This window comes from Periplaneta americana, chromosome 3 (genome assembly GCF_040183065.1).
Source record: "Periplaneta americana isolate PAMFEO1 chromosome 3, P.americana_PAMFEO1_priV1, whole genome shotgun sequence".
Lineage (NCBI taxonomy): Eukaryota > Metazoa > Arthropoda > Insecta > Blattodea > Blattidae > Periplaneta > Periplaneta americana.
In genome coordinates, this window is record NC_091119.1 from 59,844,658 (window position 1) to 59,870,489 (window position 25,832).

Below are 25,832 nucleotides of genomic sequence, written 5' to 3' on the forward strand. Positions count from 1 at the left end.
TATGAAAGTTGACAAAGCTGTATCGTTGTATAAGGTGTATAATTCATGATTATATCGGATTCTCCATTTTCCTTCCCTTACCACTGGTCCAAATATCCTCCTTAACACCTTTCTTTCAAAGTTGTCAACTGCATTCTGTGATTTTTTTTTTTTTTTGTGAAAGTCCAATTTTCACTTCCATATATAATTATACTACGGATCATTGTTTTATATAATTCAATACGACTTCTCCAATTGGCTCCACGATATCTAATTAGAGGGATAAGTGAATAATATGCTTTATTAGCGACTGTAATTCGATTCTGGATTTCTATATTCTCTTCATTGTCATGCGTGATAGTTACACCTAAATATTTAAATTCATTTACTACTTGTTTTTTGGTTGGAGATCTATATATCTACATCCTGGTTCCTTCTTTTTCTATTTAGTATCATAACCTTTGTTTTTGCCTCATTTATTTTCAAACTGAGTTCAGCTGGAATGGAGTTCTATTGTAAGGGAATTCCAAGCTCCCACAAAAGTAGAAACAGTATATAAAAGAAATGGAAACTATATAGGAAAATAAAGGGAAGTCTGAAAAATAAGTTGAGGTTTTTTTTCACCCCCAAAAATAAATTAAACTGATTGTTTCAGCTTATGACTAGACATCGGATTTATATGCAAATGCATATTTAGTTTGTTTTTACTTGTGATATGGAATTAACTTTTGCAGTATGTTTCATGTTCTTCTGTTTTTGTATGTGAAGTTTTATAGTCCATATAATTTCATATTTCCGATGTTGCTGCATATTTCATCATTCTTCCATGCATCGAGCATATAATACATGTATTTTTTAATGTTTAATTTTTTTAATTAATATTTAAACACATAAGTGATAAGATAATAAAGTTTTTAATATGGAGGCACTCTTAAGGAACCTCTCTGAGTGCTATTGACAGAATTACGTGATATTACTGGGGAATAACATTCCTATTTACAGTTGAAAGCAGAAGTGTTTGTGAGCCCCATTCAGAGTTAATGCTTATAAAGAAAAATTTACAGACTTCACATTTGTAGATCTGGTTGAGTGAAAGAGAAGGCCTTAAGGCCTTAACTCTGCCAGGTAAAATAAAATAAATTATTAAATTATTATTACTCCCAGAGCCAATACTTACGCGCTGGGGTACGTGGATTGAAGCTGCTCTCTCTATTCAGATAATTTCAATGCAGTTAAAGAATTCGTTGATGCACTAAATGCAACTGAAGCTTTGTCAATTCAACATACACAGAATATTTTAATAGTGAATATTTGCAAAGGGACTTGGCTGTAATCAAGGTATATTTCGAAGTTATAGCTGAAGACACAAATAATAATAATAATAATAATAATAATAATAATAATAATAATAATAAAAATAAAATAAATAAAAATAAAAAATATGGTTTGTCTTGACATGAATCTTCGTCACTCTTCAAGGAGGTTTAGAGTAAACTTCAGAGTGCTCCTTTAAAGTATGCAGAAAAATTAAGTGGTAAATGGCGTGCTGTTTTAGGGAGGAATTCTGACATTAAAATTTTATGTTCTGTTGATAAATGTCTTCATTGTGAAAACATTGTGCTTCCAGAAGAAATTTTCCCAGAGCTAGTAAGTGCTTTCAAATTTTGCTCAATAACATCTGTATTCGTGGAAAGGTCCTTCTCAGCATACAAACTTGTGTTAATTCATAAACCTTACCCTGAGCATTTGGAGAAAATAATCATTGTGTACTGTAAATCAAATTACAACGACCATAATTATATCTAAGGAAGAATGTACATTGTTAGTACCAAAATGCATATGCCTAAAATTAAAATTTTTAGTGCATGTTTAGTGCATATTTTAAAGATTTTGATAGCATAAATGCATGCATATTTTAGATATTTTTAGTGCTTATAAATTCGATGTCTACTCATGACTTTTTCAGTATGACCTTTGTATTACGAAAGAAGGTGCAAGGTACTGTCAAACTAGCAAGGAGAAATGTAAGAGTTGCTATGTAAATATAAAAATGATAATGCCACTTTTAATTTGGTTTTGCCATCCTGTATATGCACATATCGAATTGTAGGTTATCCCCTCAGCTTTTTTTTTTCTGGCGTGAGAAACTTCCTTTCTTGCTGGTCCCACAACTCAATCATCAGTAATTCTTCGTCCATAGCCTTTATGAATAAGCATTAATTTATTTACCTTAGCATTCCTTCCCTCGAAAACATATGAGACTACAGTTAATTTAGATAGTGAAAAGAATATTATATAATTGGGAATCTACTTAGGGAGAGAAAATGTGATATTTTGTGCCTTCACTTAATCCTGTGAGCTAGTATGGATGAATATGAAGGATAGAATTGTAAAGGAAATTATATGCGAAGTGAGTAATTAATGAACAGCTCTTTGCTAACTGTGGTATGAATAAATAAAAACAGTACTGTGATTATGTCAAGATCCTGACTCTATTAAAACATTATTTCTTTTGCAAGCTTTTATTATTGTAACTGTATTTGAGTCAAATATGTATGTGTAGTGTTACCAGCTTGGGAAGAAGAACTGTATTTAAAATTATGTTAAGATGTTTGTGTATAATTTCAGAGTATGAATGAAACAAAATTAGTAAAATTAAAAGTTTAAATATACTGTACAACATATATAAAATAATAAGTTTGAAAATATTAAACAAAGAGATTTATACCTTCAGCAACGAGATAACAAAATACATTTTCAAGAAACAATGGAATGATGAAATCGTAGTCAGCATATAAAATGTATTAGATACTTGCACTCTTAATTTGCAAGATTATTAATTATTCATTGTATCAATTCATCATGTATAATTTTTTTTCCAGTAGATTGATTTATCATTGTAGAAAATTTGAAAATAATTACTGTATAATATATTTTGAGAAAAAGGTACCTAAACTTTATAAAAATGTAGCTGTAACAACTAAAATTACATTGTTGTATGCTAATGTCCATTTGGAAACCCTAAAGGACATTTAAAAAAGGCGCATTATAAACAATCTGTTTATTATCAGTTGGTTAAGAATGGAATGTTTGATATACCGTATTTGCTGGCATATAAGACACACTTTTTTCCTTTGAAAATAGATCTGAAAAGCAGGCAGTGTCATATATGCCTATATGAGTTAGTGAATGGGTTAAAGCTTCTTGGGATGCTGTCAAAACTGAGGCAATTGTTAAGTCATTTCAGAAGTGTGACATCAATAATGCACTGGATAGTACAGTAGACAATTTATTCTATGAGGACTCAGATTCTGATTTAGAAGAGATTTCGGAGAAACTTTAGGCCATTTCCCACTGACATCCGCCATGTTGCCTTTTCTTGTGTTACCAACAGAAGCAATTATACCATGTCTGCTTGAAATTAATGTAGGCCGTGGAAAAAATTCTTATACTTAATCTATCATTTTTTATCAGATTATTTGAATGAGAACAAGCTCTAAAAACCTTAAAAAACCAAACCTAACCTTCGTCATATTAACCAACGTTTCCTACCGAATTTAGTATTTAGAGGATTATTACATATTAGCATTACTTTTAACGAGTTGTTTCTTATGTTGACGACATTGATTATATACAATTGTGTGCAAAAACAGCATAACTGCAGTAATGGGAAATGGTCTAAACATACCCGAGATGTCAACTGAATCTTCATTTAGCTCTGGAGATGAATTTCTGGGTTTTGACGAAGAAGATTGAAAGGTATTCTTTCCTAGTTAAATTAGTTATTTGTTGAAAGTAAACCTACGTATTACTTTATACCTGAAATACAGAAAATTCATTACTGTATTCAATAACATATTTTTTTCCTTAAAAAATGTGTACAAAAAAAAAGAGAGCACATTGTGTATGCTGGAAAATACGGTAATTGAATAAGAATCTAAAAATTATTGTTTAACTAGTGTCTTTAAGAAGCTCATTTCATTGCATTAATAGGCAAGAGAATGGAATCCATTATTATAACCCAATGAGTGAAACTGATTCTTCAAGAGATAGTCTAGTGTAATGTGGCCACATCAGGTTCACTTTCATTAAATAAACATGGCGTTATTTGTGAACTTTGATGCCATCCTTGCAACTCTATTTCGGTATTGAAAAGGTACAAGATAGTAGAGTATGAAGAGCTATGTTTGTTTATTGTTGCAGATTTGGTGGTGGGCCGGCATGCAATCGGCTGTATGCATGTCCAACATGCCAGCAAGAGCAGGAAGCATTGGCCCGTAGAGTGAAACACGAACTCGAGGTGTTCATGCAGCTGAATAAGGAGTTCCAGCAAGCAGAGGAAAGTCCTGTCATCATCTTTGCTATCGCAATGAGCTGGTTCCGCCAGTGGCAGAGCTTTGTGAGAGGGAAGGAAGCAGAACCTCCAGGACAGATTGATAACTCCTCAATATGTACAATTAATAAAAATGGACAGGCAGTGCTAAAAATGGGTGAGTTAGTATTGATAGTAATGTCATGGTTACCATGCTTGCCGTCCAACCTGTGGAGTAATGGTTAGCGCGTCTGGCCACGAAACCAGGTTGCCCAGGTTCGATTCCTGGTTGGGGCAAGTTATCTGGTTGAGAATTTTTCCAGGGTTTTCCCTCAACCCAATATGACCAAATGCTGGGTAACTTTCGGTGCTAGCCCCTGGACTCATTTCACCGGCATTATCACCTTCATCTCATTCAGACGCTAAACAGTAACAGCGCGTCTGGTCGCGAAACTAGGTGGCTCGGGTTCGATTCCCGGTCGGGGCATGTTACCAGGTTGAGGTTTTTCCCGGGGTTTTCCCTCAACTCAATATGAGCAAATGCTGAGTAACTTTCAGTGCTGGACTCCAGATTCATTTCACCAGCATTATCACCTTCATCTCATTCAGATGCTAAATAACCTAAGATGTCGATAAAGCATCGTAAAATAACCTACTAAAATAAATTCAGACGCAAAATAACCTAAGATGTTGTTAAAGCATTGTAAAATAACCTACTAAAAAAATCCATGCTTTGCTTTGAACTCGGTTGTTGTGGGTTCGATTTTCATCAAGGGAGTGGAATTTTGGGGAAAAAATCCTGGGTGAGGCCCTATAATGCAAAAAAAAACAATTTCATTTAACAGATTTTGTGGCAAGTGATTCTAGTTATTGCAGACTAAAGGTGAGCATTCACTACATTGTATCGCACTCATCGCACGGATCGGAAAAAGACTATCTTTGCTGTAATTGTTATGTAACCGCGTTCACTACATCATATCGCACGCATTGCCTCGGCAAATCCATCCACGTTTCTCGGATGAGCAACTTTTCCAATGCGTGCGATCATGGCCTTCTTTAATAAATTAATTTTAATTGGTCAACTATTACTATTATGTTGTGCCATGTTCAGTGTCGCGCCAAAATGGCAGACGGAAAACTTATTTCACTTGTAGAAAATTGCGAAGAATTATATAATTTGATGCATTTCCATTACAGTAATCAAGTCATTTCTTACATATATATTATGTAACCAATATTTCTTTCGTTTCTTCCTCTTCAATTAAGATGCAAGGAGCAATTACAAATTCTTATTCCCAAACAGTCATAATTAATAGATCTAACCTCAACTCCTCTCTTTTCAGCAATGTCAATATCGTATGACGTCATGTTTCAAACAGCTGATAGGGGAATCTGATGAGGCGATGAGATTGAGCCATTACAGTGAACACACTGCACTTAGAATATCCGTTGCGTGCGATTCGTACAAGGAGTTCGATAAGATGAATGCTTACCTTAATAATCCATTTAATAACTCATGCACATTTGTGCGTAATTCTCCTTTATTCAAATTATTGCCATTATAAGATCCAGAAAAATATTTTTAGGAACTTGGTTACAAACCGAGCATCATTATATTTTTTGAGAGGATTATTATAATCCGGAATTATATGTGGCACATTCTGAAATCATTCACTTATATGTGGTCCATAAACTGTAATTATGAAATCATCTTGTAGAATCACATCCATCACCACTGATTAACTTTAGAACTTCTTTACTGTGTTAACATTAGAAAATTACCTGGCTGACTAGTTTCGAAGTCTAGGCTTCGGACAATGAAGAATACTACTTCGAAACTAGTCAGCCAGGTAATTTTTTAATGTTAACACAGTAAAGAAGTTCTAAAGTTAATCAGTGATTCAGTGGCGTAACTTAACCCTTGCAGACCCCGCTTTGTGGGGGAGCCCGAAAATGTACAGTAGTTACTGACATATTTGGAAATGAGTCCCACATATGTATTTTCCATAATGCATAGCCACTCTTTTTACCCTCTGGCATATGGAAATCTGTGGTAATGACCACCATCACTGGACCCGAGGATGCACATACAGTGATCCAACTACCAGTACTTCGCATCATACACCCCCATCGATTGCCTCAGTAGACTCGTCCACAACCATACGGCAGTGACGCCAATGTTGAAAATGTGACAGAGTGATTTTTATGGATGGAGACATTGTTTCTCGTGGTGTATTTTCATGTCATCAGATTGCCAGCCGTAGTCACAGCATATAAACAGTAAACACCCAATTAAATAAAGAAATTTGTATAGCAACACGTTCGTTTGTTACTAGATTTAATTAATCATTTTTCTCATGTTTTGTGACAGTGAAACCTTTTAAAAGTAATTATGAACATTTAAGTGGTGCAGAAAAATGCAAAAGGAAAAAACTTAAAAAATATGTTTAGAAATTGACTAAAATAGACTCAGTATTTCGACCAAGTAGTCAAACATAAACTACCTGTTTCAGTACAATGGCTCAAAAAAGACTTAGTGCTCTCAGTGTATTAAGTATTGAATGTGAAAAGGCCCAAAGACTTGATATACATGATTTGATTGAGTCATTTGCTTCTCAAAAAGCTTGTTGAACTAAGATTCACGTTAAACTTGTCTTAGGTAGGGCTATTATTGTGTAATTATAGCCTTAGTAAAATAGTAGTTACAGCATTTAAATTTTTTTCAGTTCTGTTCACTTAATTTTGTTTAAAAATGGAGTATTTTGCTATGCTAAATAAAATTGTTTTATTCAAATTAGATGTAAAAAATAAATTTATGAAAACATGAAAAAATGGCAGTAAGGAAAGGGGGTCTAGATTATCATTTTTGCTGAGGATTCCAGCTATAAAAAGTTACGCCACTGCAGTGATTATATAAGTGTTAAAAGTGTATATTCAACAATGAAGACATCCATGACGTTAATAATAAACAAATTAACCATCAAAATTCTTTATAGCCAACTATATCATACATGACACAGTTGATGTGTATGATGATCAATCAATCCGTCTTCTTAATGTATCCAGCTGTTTGCTGACAACATAAAGTCCACTATAGACCACTGTAGTCTATTCAGTTATTGTTTTTCACGAGAAATGAGGGGTATTTTGATTGGTGTTCGTTATAGATGCCTGTTGCTAGTAGCCAGAGTTGGGATGTAGTCAATATATACTGCAGGGCTTTATCTTCTGCAACTTGTACTGATGATTTTAATTTACTTCTTTTGTGGTTTATGGATGGACAGTATACAAGAATGTGTTTCAGATCTTCTTCATGATTATTACACCACAGCCTAGATCATATGTAACAGATAACTCATCTCTATGTTAAAATCGGCAGCACTTTGAAGAGAACAACCACCAGGATCGCCACCCGTCTGCTGTAAACGAACACGAGACGGCAGTAGAGTCGCTAATGCAATTCAAATGGGAATTATGACGTGACTTCTTATGTAACAGCCAGATGGCAGCGTAGTGAACCTGACAAAAGTTGTTAACCTCAAAGCCTATAAGGCTGACCTATCTGGGTATATATGATCTAGGACCACAGACAAGTAGGATTATCAGAAATGTTAAATCGGTGTAGGTACAATTGTGTGACAATGTGACCTGTTCTCACTCTTGTATGTCTGTTATTATAAATTATATAACGTTTTTTTAAGCTCTGACTGTAATACAAAAAATATAATACATATTATATTGTTGTTGTTTAGTTAACTGTTAGTTTAGTTAACTGTTGCATTGAATCCCAGATGTGCTGATGTATCCCTGAAGAATGTCATATTGACTCGTAGCCTTCCAAAATATGGGTTTGGAGAACTCTCTTCATCTTGCACTGGGGTTCCATACATGAGCTCTTTCAAATAACTCTGACCCTAAAATAAAAGTCTAGTGGGTTTAGGTCTAGAGAGTGCAGAGGCCAAAGAATAGATCCACCTCTACTTATCCCTCTGTCATGGATCCTTTGAATGATTTGTCCAGCAATGTGTCAACCCTCAGCTCAGTACAACTGCGTTATTACATGATAGCTATGATGCCATACCACACAAAAACAATACCTGGCACATCAGTGTACACAGAGATAATGCATGTATCCAAGCTAACAAGGGCCATTTTGAGTACTTCCTGCAAGACATGTTGTATGTTATTTTTATTTAATAATGTACTGCATCATACAATGTAGGCAGAGTCGTAGATAAAGGGCTGCAACAAGGAAATACAGAATTTCCGGACCTATGTTCATATAACATTTTTTCATCCTCTATGTGAGAGTAATATACTCCTAAAATTTTGATATACATTTTAGTTACACTCTGTATAATGTACGTAATGTATGTACATAAATTTATAATTGGAAAATGGAATACTTAATATAAAGAGAAACAACTTATTAAAATAATGTTTTGAGGATTCAGTTTTATCAGGAACATTCAAATGCCTTTTTCTTAGAAGTAATATTTTTTACTTAATATGTAAACCGACGATATCTCATAAGGACAAAATAAGAAAATTCTCAAATAGATAATTAATTGAACAAGAGGTATGTAGAATTAGAACATATTACTAACTAAACAAATTATATAAACTGAATTGATGACACATGTATTGAGAAGACTGGAATGTGTGGACGGTCTGGTGAGGATGAATGAGACGAGATCAGAGATAAAAAGGGAAACTAGTAGGTAAGCAATGAGTTGTAAGACATGATGACTTTAAACAAGTGTAAGTCAGAAAATGGAGGAAGGAAGCTAAAGAAAGAAGAAAATCACATCACTTGCCATAAAAGACTTCAGAGTTTTAGAGGACTGTAGAAGCTTTGAGTGGTAGTATGAATATAGCAGTAGATTAGTGTTATTCTGATATCAAATTTTGAAATTTTTTTGTATTGTTTCAGGATCAGATTATGCTCAGTTATCTGAAGAGCTTTGGTCCTTCTTTCGCCGAGTGTATGGTGGTGGACCAGAAGTTGTCTCACGGTCATCATGCCAGAGGACTGGAAGCATTAGCAGCAGTAGTGGTGTTGGAAGCTCTTTGCCGCCTCCCACTGCAGCAAGGACAGTATCAGTTCCTCCTGAGTCTCCGGTGGGCATGGCTCATGCCCTTAAAGCGCGCAGTACGGAAAATATCACAAGTCATGGTGGAAGTTCTGGAATATCAGGTGGCATTGTACGTCCAGCTGGAAGAGCCCAGAGTGTGAGCTCAGATAACATCACTATAAGAATGGCTGCACTTTCTGCTTCTGGAAATAAACCTGGAGGAAACATTGAATCCAAAGGTCAAGAGACAGGTAAGTCTGTACATGGTGTTCATAATGGAGTGGGATAGTAGTTTCATATCATTCATGCTTTTTTTTTTTTTCAGCAACGACCTATCTACTTATGAGCACTGGATATTCTGTGGCCTTGAGGGTGCTTCTTTGCCTCCTCGTGCTGCTTTTCTAGAGTTGCACTGAAAAACTTCACACTTATAAAATGATGTAGAAATTAATTTGTGCTGAATTTGAAACTAAACCTCTCATTAATTGATAGAGAAACTGTTAAAAGTTTTATTTAAGATAATCTTGGTGAATGTTGTTATATTCATATGTTTACAGAATTGGTTCAAAAAGGAGTAGTTGGATGTGTTTTTCAATTAGGAAAAGAGACAGGGGGAGGAGATAGAGAGCTATGCAAACTTCTTGTCGCACACATTTTCATATGGAATCTCCCAGCCAAGTATATATTTGTGCATAGCACAAAATGTTCGGAGAGACAAGTTGCATGAGTATTTGCAAGAGAGATAGTCCTGGTTACTTACCTGTGCCAAGCCAACTGTCTGCCATTGATTTCTTATGATGTGCATACAGAATCAGACAAGGTGCAGTGCTACGCAACATTTTATGTGCTGGTACTTGTCTCCCATTGATTTCTTATGATGTGGTGCACACAAAATCAGATGCGGCATGGCGCTATGCGACATTTTGTCTGTTGGTACTTGTCTCCCATTGATTTCTTATGATGGGATTCACACAGAATCAGATGCGGCATGATGGTCGCAAGCAGACATGAGGAGACACGGAGAGTCAACATCAAATGACTGCTTGAAGTTCGTCACGAGGAGACTGTTTGATAGCTGCTGTGTACAATACCACGTCATCAGACATCTCTGTACTCAAGTTCTTTCTCAATAGCCATGGCCCACTCATGGAATTTGCTGCCGCCGGAAATCAGGGATACCGTAAAGTGGGGTGACTTTGAACGCTGAGGTGACTTTGAACAGTAATTTAGCGTCTTTCTAAATTAAATGCTGTACCCAATTGCGAAAAAACTGTTTAAGGTCAATAAATTAGTTCATTTTTTTCGCAATAGGGTACAGCATTTAATTTAGAAAGGCGCTACATTACTGTTCAAAGTCACCTCGGCGTTCAAAGTCACCCCACCTTACGGTAGTCTTAGTCCTCAGTTGTTTATAAAATTAGGTTGTTTAGAAATATTTTAAATGCACAGAATTAGTTTTTTAGGTATTATTATTATTATTATTATTATTATTATTATTATTATTATTATTATTATTTATTCCAGTCATTACTTTATTTTTCCATTAACACTAATATCTAGGTAATTGTCATTGTCTCAATGTAACCCATGCTGTGCTGATCATACTAATTGTACTATTCCTTTAGTTGTGAGATTATATTCATATGTATTAATTCTTTTTTTTTAAGTTAATACTTTTATACTAGAATGTATTTTCCTGTTTGTGATTATATATTCAGTCTCTTTTTTTATTATTTTGTTTATTATTATTATTTTTAAGTTGATACTGATTGTGTATATGTATTCAATCTCTCTCTTTTTATTTTATTATTTTTATTACTATTATTATTATTTTAAGTTAACACAGTATTTGTATACCGGTATGTATTTTTCTGTATGTGATTTGATCCTGGTTGTGGAAGAGAAGGCCTGATGGCCTTAACTCTGCCAGGGAAAATAAAACTATTATTATTACTGCGCATGCATTGTAATGGCTATGATTGCAAGTAGAGATGGCCGATATTTCACAAACCGATATTTTGTCACAGGTATTTTTCTGTCACAGTTAAACCTGTGACTGATGACGCAAAATATCTGTGACAAAATATCGCTATCGAAATCTGCTCCGTATTCAGTACTCTGTGACTGATATTTTCTCATCTACGTCGTGGGTTTGCGCATGCGCATGATACAATAACAGTCGGGCAGTGTTATTTGATTATTTTTTCGTGATATTTTTTGCAAAGTGATGATTTGTTACAAAGTTATTAGCGTATTATAATAATATAATCATGAGTCTGACATTTTGTTTTCATAATTAGTCTGTACATATGTTTTATAAATATTTTATGAATTCCCCGAGAACTTTACATTTTCATACACCGGTAACTGTGAATTTACATTAACTTAATGTATTTTCCACTCAATTATTAATTTTTTTGAGGATATACTGAGTCCGTAAGAGCTACCCTCAATGGGGGCCAGTTCAATATTATTATTTTTATTATTTTTGTTATACTTTTAATTACAAACATAATAATTAAAGGATCCTACAACATTATTTTAATAACTTTACCTTTACTTCTCTTAATTATGTATGATCCAGTTTTAATGTATAGCTCTAACACGAACAGTGCATTGTAGTATTAATTAAAATAATTAAACTTAAAGTAAAATTGTTTGTAATAAGTTCATTATGTTGTTTATGGTTATTAACTCTTAGGAAATCTTGCATTGCTTCCTAACATTGGTACTCATGTGGGGTGTCATTCCACCCCTATTAATAGGCCTAATCAATGTTCTAAACTTGATATTTTGTGATATTTGTCTAGATATTGTTAAAATCATCAACTTGCAAGTAATTTTCAACTTTAAAATCCTGTCTGAATAACTGTTTTGTTTTGTAATTATTTTCCAATGTTTTTCCGAATACTTATGTTTCGTTAATTTTTATTCTATGGCTCAATATTATAATGTTAATGCACGACTAAAAATATTTTATCCGTTATATTATATACAATAAAAAGGATACATTTTTAAAACGATTGGGATAATCACATAACCTCAATTTCTCCATACCCAACTACATTTAAAAATTATCAACTGATTCAGTATCTACAATATAACCTCTTGGTACATGAGGTTAACTTTTGACATGTTACTGTTCAGTTAGGCAAGTATTTATTTGTTAATGGTACATGTACACAATTTATTTGTTGGATTTTCCCATATAAATCACTGATGTGTGGCGTGTGTAGAGAAATCGTATTCACATTTCACTCCTCTTCAATACTTCCTGTTCATTTTTATCGGTGTGACAAAATATCTGTGTAATTCATGCATATTGTGCTTACTTATCGATATAAAATATCGGTGTGACAAAATCACCGATAAAAGTCACAGATATTTAATTGTCACAGTCACAGTTGTCACAGATACTTGATAATATCTTTTAAGCTCATCTCTAATTGCAAGCTTTCACTACCTACAAATACTATGTTGTTGTGTATTCCACATTATTCATGATAGAGCTCGATGCAGATAAATTAATTGTTTTAGTACAGAAAAGATACGTTCTATACAATCTTTGAAAAAATATCATGACAATAACTGGTTTCTAAAAATATGTGAGAAATTGTAAATGAGATAAAAACACCACGTGAATAATAATAATAATAATAATAATAATAATAATACTTACTGGCTTTTAAGGAACCCAGAGGTTCATTGCCGCCCTCACATAAGCCTGCCATTGGTCCCTATCCTGAGCAAGATTAATCCAGTCTCTACCATCATATTCCACCTCCCTCAAATCCATTTTAATATTATCTTCCCAGCTACGTCTTGGCCTCCCCAAAGGTCTTTTTCCCTCCGGTCTCCCAACTAACACTGTGTATGCATTTCTGGATTCGCCCAAACGTGCTACATGCCCTGCCCATCTCAAACGTCTGGATTTAATGTTCCTAATTATGTCAGGTGAAGAATATAAAGCGTGCAGTTCTGCATTGTGTAACTTTCTCCATTCTCCTGTAACTTCATCCCTCTTAGCCCCAAATAATAATAATAATAATTTCTGTAGTAAGACCTACTTCTCTACTCTATACTATCACTCATTATTGATGTAATATATTAGGTAAAGGTATCCCCATAACATGCCATGAAGGCAGAGCCCCATGCTTTCCATGACCTCGGCACTAGAATGAGGTGGTGTGGTCGGCACCACGCTCTGACCGCCTTTTACCCCCCGGGAAAGACCCGGTACTCAATTTTATAGGAGGCTGAGTAAACCTCGGGGCCGTTCTGAAAGTTTGGCAATGAGAAAAAATCCTGTCACCACGTGGGATCGAACCCCGGACCTTTCAATCCGTAGCCAGCTGCTCTACCAACTGAGCTACCCAGCCGCCGATGTAAAATATTATTTTTCTTTATTATGAGTCGTGAATTAGTCATAAACACACAAAATGACGTTTGTGCACTACATTAGTAGTATTTCAGTTTAAGACTGTTTCAATCATATAGATTTTTATGCGTAGGCATCCTTGGGAAATAATAACCAAACACAATAGAATTTCTCATACGTGTAGACAGTCCTCTTTCATTAACGTCATTTTCTAGCCTATACCAGTTTTTCAAGCCCACACAGCCAGCAAATCAGTTGTCGCGTGTTAAGCTGTCGCGAGGCGTTGTAAAGCAAAATGTTGCATTGCGCCGTGCCACATCAAATTGCATCTGATTCTGTGTGCACTCAGCATAACTGCACAGTTGTTACAACATATTTAAATAACACACACACAAAAAAGAGAAAGAAAGATACAGCTGGTGCTTTACTCCAGGCTTATGTAAATTTCCTGAAGTCATCTGTTGGTGTTCCAAATCCAGATCTTGTGGAAATGCTGATAAAGGATTCTGGTCCTGAAGCCTCTTTTTGACCGAAGTATGAAAATCATTACCTATACACAAAATTGAGTGTGTTATTATTCCTTCACTCAGACCTATAAAATAGTTTAATTTTAATTCCTGGAAGTTGTTTACCTATTTTTTGTCTGAAACAATACAGTCATTGTTTGTTTTATGTGAACTAAATTATTTGTCCACAACCATTGCTGCAGAGTTTGGTTGTGATAGACATTCATTGTTTGTTTCTGGTGAACCAAATGATTTGTACCTATTGATAGCTGCTGAATCTAGATGTTGTAACAGACAGTCATTGCTTGTTTCTGGTGAACCAAATGATTTGTACCTATTGATAGCAACAGAATCTAGTTGTTGTAACAGACAGTCATTGCTTTTTTCTGGTGAACCAAATGATTTGTACCTATTGATAGCTGCAGAATCTAGTTGTAACAGACAGTCATTGCTTGTTTCTGGTGAACCAAATTGTACCTGTTGATAGCTGCAGAATCTAGTTGTTGTAACAGACAGTCATTGCTTGTTTCTGGTGAACCAAATGATTTGTACCTATTGATAGCAGCAGAATCTAGTTGTTGTAACAGACAGTCATTGCTTGTTTCTGGTGAACCAAATGATTTGTACCTATTGATAGCTGCAGAATCTAGTTGTTGTAACAGACAATCATTGTTTGTTTCTGGTGAACCAAATGATTTGTAGCTGTTGATAGCTGCAGAATCTAGTTGTTGTAACAGACAGTCATTGCTTGTTTCTGGTGAACCAAATGATTTGTACCTATTGATAGCAGCAGAATCTAGTTCTTGTAACAGACAGTCATTGCTTGTTTCTAGTGAACCAAATGATTTGTACCTATTGATAGCAGCAGAATCTAGTTGTTGTAACAGACAGTCATTGCTTGTTTCTGGTTAACCAAATGATTTGTACCTATTGATAGCAGCAGAATCTAGTTGTTGTAACAGACAGTCATTGTTTGTTTCTGGTGAACCAAATGATTTGTACCTATTGATAGCAGCAGAATCTAGTTGTTGTAACAGTCATTGCTTGTTTCTGGTGAACCAAATGATTTGTACCTATTGATAGCAGCAGAATCTAGCTGTTGTAACAGATAGTCATTGTTTGTTTCTGGTGGAACAAATGATTTGTACCTATTGATAGCTGCAGAATCTAGTTGTTGTAACAGACAATCATTGCTTGTTTCAGGTGAACCAAATAATTTGTACACATCGATGATTGTAGGATCTGGTTGTTGTAAGGATGATGGATCACGGATAGTGGCATCAGTTGCTGCAAATTCATCAGTACCATCATCAACAGTAACAGTTGATCAGTGTGAAATATCCGAGGTTGCAGAAGGAGACACAAGTGGAGAACCATTGGTTGCTATTAACTGAAAATTGAGGTATAAACTTTCTGCTGCTTGTAAGTACTGTTGGAATTCTAAAATTATTTCAAGTGTACCAAAATGATGGAAATCTGTAACTCCTTTTTTTTTTTTAAGGCATTCCAATGGCTTGTATAGTCGTCGAAAGTGTTACTTTATTTATTTCTTATGGAAATTGTTTTGTCAATTCCAGCAGAAAGATTAACTTTTTGAGTTGTGTGTGTAATGACCACTGCAGCATAACAAAGATTGAATACCGTATGCACAATGCAAAATATTGAACGTGAATATTCTTAAGCTGATCGTACAGGGTGTTATTTCCATAAATGGACTGTAAATATTTTTAAAAGCTCTTGCCATTAAGTGTGCGAAGATGATGGACTATTTAAAGAGTTGAGAATGAAATGAACTCAAAATTGTAATTTGTGAGCACATGCATTCTCGTGCAGAAGACATACTTAATTCTGTAGGAGTGAAAATAGTGTCCAATTTGCTTAACATATTGACAGTATCCTTCTTTTACAGGTACGTTTGAAATTTGTGTAAATGCAATTGACTGATCTACTTGTGATTTAAGAATTTCAACTGGAAATACTTTTGAAGACATTTTCAGCATTATACACAACTTTGTTTGCTATCTGTATTTTATGAGAAAGTTGTGTTTCCATCTGAGGTTTGAATCCTTCTAATTTGTGATTGTTTTTTTTTTTATGTTTTGTTTTTATTGATTGTTGGTGTATTTGTTACATTGGTGAAGTAGCGGGTTTCATTTGAATCATGAATTTCTTGCACTTTTCATAATGAATTTTAACATTTTCATCAGATTTTAATGGGCATTAATGTCGAGACAGATTAAACAAAGTCTGTACTTTAAGTTAATATATTCTTACGCAGTTTTAATTTTCATTTTTACAGATTAAAAATTGAATACGATGAATGTGCGCTCAGGAAAGTAGTATATGCTACATGAGACAGAGACTGACTGTAAATTCACTGCCATGTTCTTGTACATCCTTCCTAAATACAGAATAAACAGCTATTGTAAGTGCCTCACCATTTCCATTGTGTTTGCTTTATTCGGCTTTATTAATTTTGGACTTGATATAAATGGATAGTTCTTTAAAAATTGTGTGAAGATAGTACATTCCAAAAATTGTAATTACGATATGCTGCTTAAGTAATACGCAATTCGCAAGATTTGAATGTAGTGTACTGGTTCTCATGACATTATTTATTTTGGTCTCGTTTTTCAGCAACATTTCATCAGTAGCAGTGATTGGTGCAAGAGAAGATTCGTGATTCATTTGAGTCCATTTTATGTAGTTATAATTTATGCCAAAGATTTATCTTGTTACATAATATATGTCAATTTAAGTAAGATATTTATGGATGTAAATATTGAAGCCACAGTTTCTTGTGTGTGAAATTTGTAAGTTTGAAGTTGATGAGATTCCATTTGTTTTAAGAATCTTCAACTCTGGAAAGCACACCTGTGAGAAACACTTTTGTAAACATATGTACCTGTAGATTTTTCCATGTCTTTCTCTCTCCACAGTGTGTTTGGTGCCAACATAAAAAAAATATATTGTCATGATACTGTAGAGTTACTCTGTTCTTTAGATTTATTAGGATAGATTAGAATGAATGCATCCACATTCCAATTAAAGTGGTTTCTGTAAGATGAAAAAACTTAAATTTCGTAAGAAGAAATACTATATAATGAATTTGTATTTAACTTTTGTCTCAAATATGTTGTGGAGAAATGTTGGAACTATTATTCATTGTTCATGTGCTTGTTGGAATATTGTGATTTATTTGTATGTTAATATTCTGTAGCATACTTCATAAGTGATATTCAAAATTAGTGTGTTTTAAATAGTGAAATATTTTCATTGGGCCTAACAGTCTTCGGGAAAGAGTTTTCATCAGTTTGTTATTTCATTATATCGTATGTAGCAGTATGGGATTAGAAAAGAAAAAATTGTGGTGGTGGCCCAGTGTAGTATTTAGCAGGAAGCACATTATGTCATTCAGTATTCAGTACAAAGAAATTCTCACACATTTGTTTACCTATCAAATGAGTCATCCTTCTTGTGAGGTTTTCAGAATTTGAAATTGTACGGTAACAATAGTAACAGAATTGAATTATGACTAGATGTATGCCAGATATTTCTATACCCATTTGCATGAACAAAGGCACATGGAACAGAGATATTTGCTGTTGAGATGTTAGGCATGTTTTTTAAATTAATTTTTATGAGGTTAAACACTTTAATGAAGTTCATAAAATCGTTTGCAAATCCATTGAAGCTCATCAGAATCACTCTTAAAATACAGTAATATTGAAATTCACAAGTGTTTATGAAGATGGTTCTGATGGATTATAAATGCGAGGTTTGGAATTGACTGTGCCCTCCTGATTTATCTGAAAATTGTGACTTGTTTAGAGTTCTCATATGACACGTTATTTATAATAGAGTATGCTCTTATGAAAATGTTGATAGAATCCCAAGGAACAAATTTTTGCAAGCAGGGACATTGTATTTGTTATTAATGGAGAAAAATTTGCTCCTGCGCCGAGGATCAAACCCAGATCTCCCAGTTCTATCCACTGGGCGCTCTAACCACTCAGCTACGCCGAAGTTCAACCCACTGGATCGATTCCTTCTCCTTTGGTTCTTTTCCCTTAGTGGCCTTACTAACCTGGAGACCAGAGTTTGATCCTCAGCGCTGAAGCAAATTTTTCTCTGTTAATAATAAAAATGGTAACTGTCACAGATATTTTTGTAGGGCCAAAATTTTTAATTTATACATATATATATATAATCTCTATATAGGGACAATGTAATTTTGTTAAATTAATCAAAAGAAGAAAAGTGCATATTAAGAATCGAAATCATACTGAAATTGTTGTGTTACGACATGGTAGCAAGAATTAAGAGTACACACATCATTGTAAACGGTCAAGAGTTGCATTTGAATGTAGTAATGATACGAAATTTAAAATCTGAAATGGCAGTAGTGGTTTTTTTTTATATTGGGTTATTTTACGATGCTGTATCAACATCTAGGTTATTTAGTGTCTGAATGATACGAAAGTGATAATGCCGGTGAAATGAGTCCGGGGTCCAGCACTGAAAGTTACCCAGCATTTGCTCGTATTGGGTTGAGGGGAAAACCCCGGAAAAAACCTCAACCAGGTAACTTGCCCCGACCGGGATTCGAACCCGGGCCACCTGATTTCGCAGCCAGACGCACTGACTTTTAGTCCACAGGTGTGGACCAGTAGTGGTTGTAATTATAGCGAATATTTAGTGACTAGAAGTGCTTCACTAATTTGAGTATCTGAGGTTATGTTGATCAGATATAATGTGGCATTCGTCCCCTCCCCAACCCCATTTCATTTTGAATAATTCTACCAAAATTCAGTACAATTTTCAGCATATTCATAATGTCCTCACTGTAGAGACTAATTGTGTATAAATGAATGACAAATCTCATGTTAATGTTTATACGAATCCCCTTCCATTTACTATATCATGTGATTATCAAACTCAACAGTCATAGTTAATTCATAAGAAACTGTGACAACACAAGCATACATTGATGAAAAGGCCAATAGATTTAATGAAAAAAAAATGTTCCCATTGCTGGATTTATGTTGTATACTTCATGAACTTTCTGATATTGATAATCAATGGCTTTTGCTTAAGTGGTGAACACCAGACTTAATAGAATACTTGCCTTTGCTTTTATTCTATGTGTGGTTTGAAATTTAACTTGAGTCTTAACCCTAGCAGGTCCATGCCTTGATCCATTCCATGTTAGACCAAGGGTGGGCATTTTGTGCCCACATATTTTGAACAATTTTTTACCTTCTATTTTGGACTGACAATAATGAAAATATTATTATTTATATGGCATCAATGTCTCTTGATGTTTATTAGACCAACAATACAATGAAATGCTACTATAATTACTGAAGAAATAATACAATGGATCTTAATACAAAAGAACACAAATAATACATTTTTATCTGCATTTGAATAACTTTTCATGATATTTAAACCAACAATACAATGGAATGTTATTGAATAAATGCAATAAATAATATAATAATGCAGTTGAGTCTTATTAAAAAAAATAATAAAAAAATTAATTTTCACCTGAAATTCAAGTTTTTATACACATGTGGAAATAAAATTTCAGGCTGAGTCTTCACACCAAGTACCCTAACATGTTTGACAGATATCTACTCTCTTGTTGTGACGGCCACATATACTTTTGTGGCATTTACTGCATGTAATTGTGGTTCTGGAAAGTTTATTTTTTCTCTCTTCTTTACTTGATATTTGCCAGCAGATGTAGCATCTCTTTTTATCAATGACACTTGAAGTTCGTTGAGCAGTATTGTCTCCAGTGTCTGCAACTGGTGGCTTGATTTTTATGCTTAGGATGTTTTCCATAGCAATCATTACATTGGTTTTCAAGCCACTAACATTTTTTGCCTGGTCTTATACTCTACGCTCTATCAATTTGAGTCCAAGTTCTTGCAAATAGATGTGATGTCTGTTTGTCATGTATATAAGAGTGAAAAACACTGACAGAGGCCATCTTCTAGTACCCCTTTTTGTTGAATATTTTCTGGCCGTCTGGTCAATTGTGTCAACTCTGCCTTTAGTTTCATTGTAGAATAAATTTATATGCGATTTGTTCTTCTTTCCATCATTTTCAATAGTTGTGTCTTTATGCCATGTAGACAGTAATACAAGGATTTTTTTTGGGCTTTTCACGGGTGACGTAAGAAACCAAAGTAACAACTGGGTTTTCTGTATCAGGATTGGTGAAAGCGAATTTGCTAGAGTAAACCTCCCATCTTTTGTCGTTTTCAATTCCTCTGGAATATGTTTGCATTTAGTCTGCATTGTACCAACAAGTGTAAGCCCATAATCAGTGTACAGTTCTTCAGCCAGTTCAACTGATGTGTAATATCTATCTGTTGTAATATTACTACCTGAATCTTTTAGAGGCTTCGCAAGCCTTTTCACAATTGATTTAGGACCCCTGGATTTTGGAGTAGTCTTCTATTTTGCCGGCAAACACCTCCATATGCAAGATATACCTTTCTCTGCAGTCAGCTAGTATTCTGATGAGAACACCATATTTGCCAGATTTTTCCTTCATAAACACCTTGAACAGACACCGTCCTCTAAATAACGACAACATCTCATCAATCACTACGCCCTCTCCTGGACAATAATACTGCAGAAATGTTTCATTCATTAGTTCAAACTTCTCGAAACGAAGCAAACTTATCTCCCTTCCTGCAATCCTCTCTGGTATCCTTATCGTTAAATCTTATAACTTTCACAAGTTCTCGAAACCTATTTCGACTCATTGTTGCAAGATATACTGGTCGACCAAATCTTTCTGACCACAAATCTTGATAGTCAAGCTTCATGTCATCATTGGCAGCCATGAGAATGAAAATTCCAATCAATGACATAATTTCTGTTTCATTAGTTACCTTTATTCCTATGCGTTCAGCCTTGCGTTGATGTCGGAGGTGAAAAATTTTGAAAAGTCCAGAATGCTAGTCACATTTCCTTCGGGTCGTAAACCCGGACGTTCTCTGATAATATTTTGTGTGGAGCGTCGTCTTCCTTGGTGTGGTTGAGATAAGTAACGTCTACCTGATTTGGCAACATACTCTCTTACGGACGTATTATTTATAGTATCATCTGCCACAGAATCATTCATGTCATCTTCACTTTCACTCACTGGAGCTGTGTCATTATATTCACTTTACACTCATTGTGATGTTCGCTCTTTATAAACCTTTATACAATACAAAACGTCTACCCACAGCAATAACAACATAAACGGGAACTAAATATTACATTACAACAATGAACAATTTGAAATAAAAGAGTGGGACATGTACTAACTTATCAAGAGTACCAATCCCTGCCTATAAAATTATTCTTGTTTAGTACAGTACCATGGTGGACCAAGGAAGGGCACTTCTTGCACCCTTGAACATTATGCCTGATATAAATTAAGTGGATGCAGATAACTAAAGAATAAATGCAGATTATTATTTGACATGTTTGAATTGAAAATATCAATTTTTTTCAGATTTATTTCTTAATACTGTTGCGAGTATGAGAGAAAAAATCAATGCATGGACACTTTGTGCCGCCACGTTGGACTTGCTAGTGTTAACTGATGCACATCTGATAACATTATCTTTGACTTTACATCTGCACTTCTGACAGAAAATACTTTACTGGATTCACATTTGGAACCAAACCCGATGTTTTGGCTTTATACACTATTGAATGAAGAATAGATTGTTGCATGTAACAATTAAAATACCCAACAACAGTCGAAAAGACACGAATATGAAAATCGCCTGTTTCATTGGCTCACCTTGTACATATTAAAATAATTTATATGAATATCTGTTTCCATTGTTGAAATGTTTCACTTTCTTCAGTTCCCTACTTCCTGTTCACATTCGCCTCACCCATTAACTGAAATGATGTAGTAAGGCTGCAGGTAATAATGCAGCAGTTTATAAACTACAGACATTCCTTCTGTTTGAAGTAAACTCATGAATTCATAAAATTATTATTTATTTATTTCTCATCAATCTTATCTGGACATGACAGATAAACTCACTATTCATTATATTTACTATTCCTAAATGTTTTACTATTATTCTAATTCATTCACTTGTTTACTTAACTAACATATTACTAATTTGGTTACTCCTTAACTAATAGCTTTTGTAGAGTGAAGGATTCTCTCACATTATAATCTGTCTTCACATAGTTCCTGTATCTTTTTTTCCCATCTAATTTAGACTCTGAACAGAAATTTACCTAAATTATTAAGCTTAGTTTTATGAAAGCTATCTTCTCGTTTATCTTCAAAAATTTATTTTCTATTCTGCTAATTCTGAGGTCGTTTGTCACTGTGCAATAAAATTATTAATGCTGCGAATATATTGAATAAGCAGTCGTGGACAGCCGATAAGGGGTGGTCCTCCAGCTTGGGGGTTGGGTGAAGGGCTAACAACCCATCACCGTAAAAAATAACTTGTTACAAATCTATACAATAAGCCTCGGAATGGGACTAATTTTCTGACACAACCACAGCAAAGATGGATTTAAGGGGGTGGGATGTGATGATAGAGACTGGATTAATCTTGCACAGGATAGGGACCGATGGCGGGCTTATGTGAGGGCGACAATGAACTTTAGGGTTCCTTAAAAGCCATTTGTAAGTAAGTATGTAATGCAAATTAATTGAAATAATTAAATAATAAACAGATTAATTAAAACTTCAACATTTTTAGAAAGTGGTACAGAATGTTGATTCTACGAGACATATAGGTGAAACCCCAGATCACATATAGATTGCTCATTCCTGTGTTAAAATATGTTGCACTTTGAAGAGAACAACTGCTAGGATCGCCACCTGTTTGCCGTAAACGAACACGAGATGACAGCACAGTCGCTAATCCAATTCAAATGGGAGTTATGAGTCACTCCTTATGTAACAATTAGATGGCAGCTTAGTAACAAAAGTTGTTACCGTCAAAACCTATAATGCCGAGCAATCTGGGTATATATGATCTAGGGTGAAGCACAAGACAAAAGTCTTAAAATCCGCACTGTCCCGCCAAGTCAGGACAAGCCAGTGAAAACCTTTCCTATCATATCTTTATGATAATGTCCTGTCTTTTTTGATTCCATAATGAATTCCCTTCCTTGCAAAAATTCATAATTATTTCCTACATAGTATAGCAAAATTAGGTGCTTTCTTTTACCATTTGGGTGTTGGGTTTTTTAGTCCATTGCTTAGTTCAAACGAGGCTTATTTGTTTTCATGTGAAGTCCGTCCAAATTTTAGAGTTAGTATGACCTTTGTTAACCCAAGTGTTATTAGTAATATATAATTTTCATCCTTCTTTCCTGTATATACACCATAACACAATATTGTAATCATCATCTATCATAATTTTTCTGTTTCTTTTCACGTACCAGTACTCAAAATTAATCTCAGAGGTGGCCTGTCCTTAGGGGCCACCGGGGCCGTGCCCCACCAATATTTCGTACTCCATAATTTTTCTTTTCGCATTTAAAATACGTAAATTTTGTTCAGGACAGTGTACTGAATGGTGTGTGGCGTGCAATGTCGCATTCGCTAACGACGGAAATTCACGAAGTGTTCCGAAGTTACCGTTACGAGTATATGTTTCATTGGGGCCCTTCCAAACTGGTCTGCCTGATGGACGGAAGCAAGTGTCGCAGATACTTGTTGTTCTGTGAACAACCGCACAGCTAACGGTCTGAACGAGGCTCTAAAACAAAGTCTACAACCTTTCAATTTAGAAAATAAACTCATAGCTCAAGATATGATGGTGCTGCAGCAATGAGTGGAAACCAGGGTGGGGTCCAGATCTTGATGCAGAAAACATTTCCTTATGCGAAATTTGTTCACTGCTACGCCCACCAACTTAATTTAGTTATAAAAATACATGTTCATGACGCATTAAATCAGCGAAGTTGTTTTTCCAAATATTATTGTATTCATAGCCTTCTTCTCCACTTCACCTAACGCAGTGACCTACTGCGATCTGTGTGCAGTAAGTGCATACCAACCATTTCAGCAATACGATGGAACTTTCAGTCCCAAGTTGTATCCTCCATTAAGGGAAATAAAGCATAGCTATTGAAATGCTCGAAAGGATTGAAGAGGGAGATGACTCAAATGAATGGAATGATACAACAGTGAGAGAAGCTTTTGACCTAAAAAAAAATGTTAAATAATAATGAATTTTTGTTTTTTCTAGATTTCTTTTATGACTTGATAAAACATGTTGATATATTATACAATATACAGTAGCGTGCAAATTAATCCGAACAACGTAATTACTTATGCAAAAACGCTCAAACGGGATAAAAAAAAGGATCTAAGACATACCTCAATAATCTATGTGGCCTCCCTTGTTCCTAATAACAGCTCTGAGACGATTTGGCATGGATTCCACTAATTTCCCACAAATATTCTCCAGTTCTTCATCACGAAACCATACACCAATGAGGGCAGAAATCATCTTCTCCTTTGTAGAACAATCCATTTTTTGCATTCTTCTTTTGCAAATTGACCACAAGTTCTCAATGGGGTTGATGTCGGGTGAGTTGCCTGGCCAGGGGAGTACCTGAATATTCTTCTTCTTGAAGAATTCTGTAGTTTTTCGAGATGTATGGCATGGTGCCAGGTCTTGGAACACACCTTTGCCATCCGGAAATGATTTTTGCAGCTGGGGTACGATTTTGGTTTTCAATAAGTGAATATATTTGTCAGAATTCATCATTCCCTTGATAGGTATTAATGCTCCAGGCCCTTCATGTATAAAACAACCCCAAAACATTACTTTAGGGGAGTATTTGGGTGCTTGTTGGAGATGAGCTGCTGTTACTTCTTCGGATCCTTTCCGTACATAAGAAACACGGTGGCCGTGGACCTCGAAATGAGACTCATCGGAAAAAAGTACATTCTTCCAGTCATTCACTGTCCAGTGTTGATGTAATTTTGCCCACATTAAGCGTTTTTTGCACATAACAGGGGTTAGCAGTTGCTTCTTAATAGGCTTACGAGCCCTTCGTCCAGCTTGTTGTGACATGAATATTCGCCCCAGTGGTAGCCATTAACTCGTGGGTTAAGTCGACAGCAGTTAGTCTAGGATTTAATTTACTTTTCCTGACAAACGATCATCTGCAGGTGAAGTCTTCCTTTTCCGGCCACAGTTTCCTTTTTTCTGGGGTGTGATGGATCCAGTCTCCCTGTATCATTTTATGATCGAATTAACAGTAGTCAAACGAATGTGACATTCTGCAGCAATTTGCCTCTGTGTCATAGAAGAATGCTCTGCTAATGTTATAATTTTAGACCGTTTTCGTGGAGTTGTATCCATTTGTGAAGACGACAGAATGTACACAGGATTGCAGTATTAAGTCTTCAACACAACTGAAATGCTTATAAGTACAAAACGACAGGCAAATGTCACATATTATAAAAAAAATAATAACGACAGACCTTCAACAATGGAATTACACGTACTACAGATGTCAATTAAAGCGGTATGAGCAGCTGTGAGGCCAACAATGACAGAAAATGTAAAAAT

General features: G+C 34.9%; 1 protein-coding gene across 5 annotated transcripts in view; it reads left to right on the forward strand.

Moving 5' to 3' along the window:
* Positions 1-17,235, forward strand: part of Usp20-33 (Ubiquitin specific protease 20/33) — a 77,600-nt gene extending 60,365 nt beyond the window's left edge. The window contains exons 13-16 of one of the 5 annotated variants that reach the window (XR_011331226.1): positions 4,183-4,469; positions 9,225-9,617; positions 15,454-16,675; positions 16,888-17,235. Coding sequence is in view for 3 of the 5 variants with exons in the window: in XM_069820582.1 (XP_069676683.1) it covers positions 4,183-4,469; positions 9,225-9,617; positions 15,454-15,644 (871 nt within the window). In the remaining 2 variants the exon portion in view is untranslated. Of the gene's footprint in view, positions 1-4,182; positions 4,470-9,224; positions 9,618-15,453 lie in introns of all 5 variants that reach the window. The other 4 variants (XR_011331225.1, XM_069820582.1, XM_069820583.1 and 1 more) reach the window with 4 other exon arrangements.
* The last annotated feature ends 8,597 nt before the right edge of the window (positions 17,236-25,832 follow it).